Below are 6,598 nucleotides of genomic sequence, written 5' to 3'. Positions count from 1 at the left end.
CGACGCAAGATGCCAAGAAGAATCGCTCGAGTGCCACGTCCAGGCAACTGGTGCCATGGCGCAGTTAGCTATATTATCGACAGCCAGCGTGTGCCCTCTGCGGTCAAGTGCTGACTCGTTGGCAGATATATTTGTGTAGATAACCACAAGGGTAAGCTAGTCTTTTCACTAGCCTGTTAATGTGAAAAATATTAAACCGGGGCTAATGGCATACTAATCAAGGATGCAACGACTGAAGTGGCAAATGTGCGAATCAAATCTTCAGAGTGGCAAATCTGCGAAGCCCCATGAACAAAGTGGCAAAAATTCAAATATCTCACATAAGACCACAGTGAGAAAACTAGAGGGCCTTACAAGCAGCAGCAGCACGCGGATCAGATTTACAAATCGGAAAACCATGCAAAAAAAGAAAATACGCACGACACAAGTGCACACACACACCCACGAAACGCGCAATCCACGACTTGCAAATTTACAACTGAACCTATTTCCTTCTCCTCCAGGCAACATGAACGAAGGAGGCTCGGCTCTCACCGCACCCTGCACGCCGGGACGGCAGCCGGGGCGCATTTCGGGTTTGGGATGGCCCTGTAGTGGACATTGTTCCCCGTTAGCCTACGGTGAATCCTGTAGTCAGGGACATGGATGGACTGAAAGCTTGCATCGCTGCCCTGCAACTGCAGTGGCTCAAGGGTCTCCACCACGTCGCTCATCAGCGGCCTCGCCTTGGGGTTCTGGCTCAGGCAGTAGTATGCCAGGCTGCAAGCCTTGTGAGCCGCTCTGACTGAGTACTGCCCCTCGAGCCTCGGATCAATGATCTGCAGAAGCCTCCTCTTGTCATTCAGCTTGGGGCAGGCCCAGTCGACCAGGCTGTGCTCCCTGCTGGACCGTGACTTGTCGATGGACTTGCGCCCTGTGAGCAGCTCCAGAAGGACGACGCCAAAGCTGTAGACATCGCTTCTAGCAGTCAAGTGGCCTGCTCATATTAGGCAGATACATGCGAACAATTCACCGTCAGATTCTGCTAATGATACTCCTATATCGAGCAAATGATGTGTGGTTTCAGCTCATGCAGTAGAAATGGTACTTCTGTGACTGGACAAAATGGAATCGGTGTCTTCTAAGAAAATTAGTTACTCCAAAGGAAATTTACAAAATGAGGACAGTACCAGTCATCACATATTCAGGGGCAGCATAACCATATGTTCCCATCACTCTCGTCGATACATGGGTCTCATCACCTTCTGGTCCAGCTTTTGCCAAGCCAAAGTCAGACAGCTTGGCAGTATAATCCTGTGTCAATTCAAATCAAAGATAAATGTCATTATGTGAATCATATAATTATTCCCGATGGTTATGCGTAGAACTGAAAACAAACAAGGCATGGGCAAGTAATCACTCAACAGAGTCTAGCAGAATGTTCGAGGTCTTGAAATCTCTGTAGATAACAGGCCTTTCAGCATTGTGGAGGCAAGCCAACCCTTTGGCAGCTCCCAAAGCTATAGACATCCTAGTAGCCCAGGGTAAAGGGGATGCTGTCTCTGATAGAGAACAAGAAAAAAACGAAGATATATGGTCAGCAAAATTTCTTTCCTAACCAATACAAGTTTACTCCAACGCATAAGTACAAATACAGTTGATTAGTATAGTGCATATGCCTTAACTAATCAATATATGCATATAGTTTCAGTTATAAATGCACCAAAATAATGCAAACTTCCACCGTAACATGCAGAAGGGATGCATAACAACGGGTGGGGCAAAATATGATGATGCTTGTATCTCATAATGATAATATTTACAGGTCTTAGATTTATGCCGCGTTCGGCACTCCACCGCTCCTTCAAATCCAAGAATCTACGGAGCAGCTGTTAGCTCGCTCCAGGGATTATAACTCCAGCTCCGTCCGCTCCAGGAGCAGAGCGGAGCGGAGCGGAGGGCCACCGAACGCGCCCTTAGACTCCAATTGGGAACCAGAAAGACTGCCAAGTGCCAACCAATTGGCTTACCACCCACAACCAAGCAAACCAGAATGTTTAAGTGAAGACTTGTTCAAGTTGCTAAACTATGAGGAAGTCAGAAAAGTTGGGATGATTAACATGTCAGTTTTAACAATATTGTATATATCTCCTAAGTACAGTTTCCAACAATAGTACATTCAAATAAAAGACCAAATTGTACTCAGTTCAAAAACAGAAGATATTCAATTCAAAACAGGCCAAAATTCTACTGCTGATTGCAGCAGTAGCAATTACATGTCGAAATCACCATTTACTGGATAATCTCTGGGGTGAAAATTTTAAGCCCTACAAAGTTTAGGTTGAAATGAAATTTTGCCTGAATTAATCCCGCTACTAATCATTTGCAAAATAGTACGAAGTTGATAGAAGATGCCAACGGCACCTACTTTAGATCCCGGCAGAAAGAAAGAGGTGTTGCACCGACAATGCTTAGTTGAAAAGCACATCAATTTTATTGAGCATTTTATGATCAGCTTAAGGTTTTCTTATCAGTGGAGATGGCATTTGAGAAAAGGGAGGCGACAAAATGAGTAAACATATTGTGCGAGAGAAGTTGCTAACAGTACGAGAAGTATTACTTCGAAATAAATGATTTTCTAGACTTCCTCGAAACATGAACTCGTAGACAAGCAGCCGGTGATCATCTTCACAGCAATATCCAATCAACTTAACTAGATTTGGATGCCTTAGCTGCCCCAGGAAATTAACCTCAGTCTGACCACGAAACAGAGAATGAGTTAACAACAGAACATATTGACAACTCATTAGCAAAATGAGAGCTTCAGCAAAGTAATGACTTAACAGGGTAATGACAGTATGCAAAAATAATAATTCCGAAACAAGTTTAATATCATTATCTTAGCAGTCATTCACATTAATATACGAAGTTAAGTCTCATTGATTGGTGATATTGCTTGTCTCAGCACACCAAGTACATAATTATGTCAATTACACGAGATAGATACTAATGACCTTTACCATCTTATCAACTTTCCACATTTTGATCATGATGGATACCCAGCATAAAGTGTTTTTACTACAATTTCAACTCACCAAGGGTTATTCAGATTAAGCAACCAAATTTTGCATATAGTCCTCAATGTGCGTTTTCATTGCAAAGATGCTTATTAGAAACATGAGCATGACTGCATGAACCACAGATGCATAGCATCTGCAGATTTCACAAGACTGCACGCATAAGTAGGATATATCAGATTCTGGTATAAGTACAAAATTTATGGATGTCCCTGCACACAATAAACACTATAGATCGTGGGAAATACTGAACAATTTGGTGACTCACAAGCCATTCTCTGTGTCCTTGATGTCCATCTTTGTTGAGCACCTTGACAGCAACAGGCAGCGATTTCAGGCCAACCCGGACATTCTCGTCTATATAACCCTTGTAAACAGTCCCAAAGCCTCCTTCACCAAGAACATAATCGGCACGAAAGCTCTTTGTGATTGTTTCAAGCTCAAACAATGTGAAGGCAATCACATTGTTGTATATAGAAATGTCCTTGGTATCTTCAATTTTGCCAGGCGTTGAAGGATCACTTATGTCTGAAAAGGTCCGGTTGTGCTTCCTATCTGCAAGAGCATTCTTGGCAGAATGTTGCAGCAAGTGCAGCTGCTGAACTGAAGACATGTCATAGCAACAACAAGAGTGAGAAAATAAAGACGGGTTTACAAGGTGTTATTATACATGTATGAAAAGAAAGTTAACAAGAAATTCTCATAGGCAGTATAAATTTTACACGAGCAAGGGGTAAACAGGTTAGGACCAGTGGACCAGATCTACTGCAAGGTTGCAGGCAATAAACCGAAAAACAATCTTCAAATTGCTCACACGATTCAAGTAGGTATTACTAGTACAAGAGATTATGTTAATTCAACTTGCAGGATCATGATTTTATTCTGCAGAAAACCGAAGAGAGTAAACACTGGGGTGGGGGCACCCCAACTGCAGATGGCAAGGAGATGTCCCTAATGAAGCCAATCAAGCAGAATTCATGATGCGAAAAACAAGGGGATAGGATAAGAGAAAGCACAGGAGGGGCAGCTCAACAAGCAAATGCATCAAAGAGGAAATCACAGGTCAGCGGTCTAGAAATATATCATCAGTACAGTAAAAGAAGAAACTTGAAGGAAGACCCAAGGAGATGAAGGCTTCCACCAATAAGGATGGAACTTGAGCAAATGCATACGCTAAGGCCAAATCTCTGCTGAAGAAGAAGAAGAAGAAAAAGAAAGACAAAAATGTAGAGCAGATAAAAATTCATCCGAGCAGCCCCTGGCAAAAAAAGTCGAACTAAATTCGCTACCAAAATCACCAATCCGAATAACCAAGAAGGAACTTCTGGCAAATTCCGCACCGACAAAGAGATCCCATGAACTTGCATGCAATTGGAACCCACCAGCCCGAGATCCCGGCAACTACCAGCCCCCAACCGCTCTAGAAAACAGAAATCTCCAACAAACAGAAAGGCAGCCGGCCAGGCAGAGGCCCGCACCTTGCGCGTGCGCGGCGACGACGGCATTCTCCTCCCGCGTGCCGCAGTTGCCCATCGCCTCCTCCTCGCCTCCTCGCCGGCGTCGTCTTCCTTGCGGTGTGGGTCGGTGCGCTGGTGGGAGAGGTAGCCCAGCCTCTCATTCTTGGCGGGGGCCGACAGCCGGCCTCATGCGGTCATGCCACCAGCGGATGCGCCTCCTAGTCCCCCCTCCTCCTCGAAGCAGTGAGCTGTGCGTGCGTGCGGCGTACGAGGAGAACAAGGTGCGAGGCAAAGCAGGCAAGCAAAGCCGGCAGCGCAACCGTGGGCGAGATGGAGACGGCGAGGAGCGAGTGAGGAAAGACTCTTCTTGTTGTTCTTGGCTTGGGTCGTCGTCTCATGAGCGAGTGAGATGCGTCGTGACTCGTGAGAAAGCGCGACGCCTCCTTAAAAAGTGCAGTAGTGCTCCCTTTCACTCTACAATGCCTTTGCCACAAAGAAACCCCAGTTCTAGATTATTTGATTCTTTGAATTTCCAACAAAAGATCACGACTTTCACCAAATTTACAGTCTTGAGGTAAATTTAACACCAACATTTTCAGTCCCTAGTTTTTCGATGATGTTATCTCACAAACGTCAGCTGAGAAGAGGGTGATAAACGAATGTATTTTGCTGACAGTCTTAATTGCGACACGAGATCAAACGGTGATAACAGTAAAGAAGAAATTGTTATGTTGTTCTCAAGAAACTATCAATCCCATACAACCAAAATTGTTATCTAAGCGTTCGCAAATGTCACCCCCTTCTAGCGAAGGTTTACTAGCTAAAAGAGTCCCTAATTTTTCATATACTATCTCTACTGTATTGCATCATCTTCTCCTCTTCGGAGAAATCCCAACACAACTCACAAGTAGCAGACGGGAGACGGGGTCATGGTTGGAGTTGTCGCGGCCAGGGACGACGGAGGCAGGCTGCTCTGCCGGTGGTCATTGGTTATTCGGGGAAGATCCTGAACAATGTCAGCCGGGAGACACAAGATGGTCATCCAACCATCCGGAGTAGATCAGACAGTAAAAAAAAGCGTGTGACCCCAATTTAGTTTTCAGTCAACTGACGTGTGACCAGGCTCGTACCTTAGTGTTGAACTCTTAGTGGGTATTTATTCAGATTAGAGATATGTGTCATTTTTAACTTTATGTGTTTTCTGCATCTTCAGCCACACCGCCTCCCTTCTCACCGGAGTTGCTTCAATAAGGAAAGCATACACCAGAAAAGAGCTATAGTCCTGACTCAAGAGTTCCCTGCCTCGAATGTGCCTACTCGATATGGACAACCACAACAATCGCAGTGCCATCGACAAGTCAACAGATGATGCTCACTCCTATGGAGGGCGGCCAGATAGGTTGTACCATCATCTTACTTGTGTGCAACATTTATGGCTTTATTATTCATCTAAGCATGAAAAATAGATTATCAACATTCATGCTGATCTCTTAAGAGTCTTACTTCAAATAAGAGACTTGTTCATGAATTAACGTTGTTCCATAGTTACAATCCATCAACCAATGTTATCCCACAGGCTGGTGATTATACCACTTCTAGTATTATCCGTGTTGTTTTTCTTTAATACTTTTGTGTGTTATCTAGTTAATCTCAAGTACAAACAATACATATTCTGTAGCTATCATATGCGCTCTCTCTTTAGTTTTTGAGACCTGTTGCTGCTAGTTAAGTCCATTCCTACTATTTTAGTTGTCTCCTATAGATACTCAAGGCATAATCTCACTACTAGTTGTCTTTCATGCATGTCAGATATAATTGCACACACTGATATTGAATATCGGTACAAATCCACTAGAAGAACCTCGTGGAGCAATGTAACGACCAACAAATTCGACGTCAATGATATCCAATATGATGGAACAGTTAAATGTAGTTCTTCAGAAGAGTTGCAGAAAGATGATGAATCCTATTCGCCCCACAAGGTCCTTGCTCTAACTTGGCATGTAATATGGGTAGCATCATGCATATAATGTCCTGCGGTGCATCTACTCTGTTGTAATGTCATATGCTTAGCCTCCTGATCAT

The 6,598-nt window shown here is 43.9% G+C and overlaps 1 protein-coding gene across 1 annotated transcript; it reads right to left on the bottom strand.

The window, feature by feature from the left end:
• Window positions 1-251: 251 nt before the first annotated feature.
• Window positions 252-4,945, bottom strand: LOC119286247 (probable serine/threonine-protein kinase PBL8). The gene is made up of 6 exons (XM_037565625.1): window positions 4,535-4,945; window positions 3,325-3,659; window positions 2,600-2,735; window positions 1,405-1,541; window positions 1,170-1,293; window positions 252-976 (listed from the first exon to the last, which is right to left on the bottom strand). The coding sequence occupies exons 1-6, from the start codon at window positions 4,587-4,589 to the stop codon at window positions 531-533; spliced, it is 1,233 nt and encodes a 410-aa protein (XP_037421522.1). The 5' UTR covers window positions 4,590-4,945; the 3' UTR covers window positions 252-530.
• Window positions 4,946-6,598: the final 1,653 nt, after the last annotated feature.

Source organism: Triticum dicoccoides, chromosome 4A, assembly GCF_002162155.2.
Source record: "Triticum dicoccoides isolate Atlit2015 ecotype Zavitan chromosome 4A, WEW_v2.0, whole genome shotgun sequence".
Lineage (NCBI taxonomy): Eukaryota > Viridiplantae > Streptophyta > Magnoliopsida > Poales > Poaceae > Triticum > Triticum dicoccoides.
The sequence above is the reverse complement of the archived record's forward strand: the minus strand, read 5'-3'. Positions and strand labels throughout refer to the sequence as shown.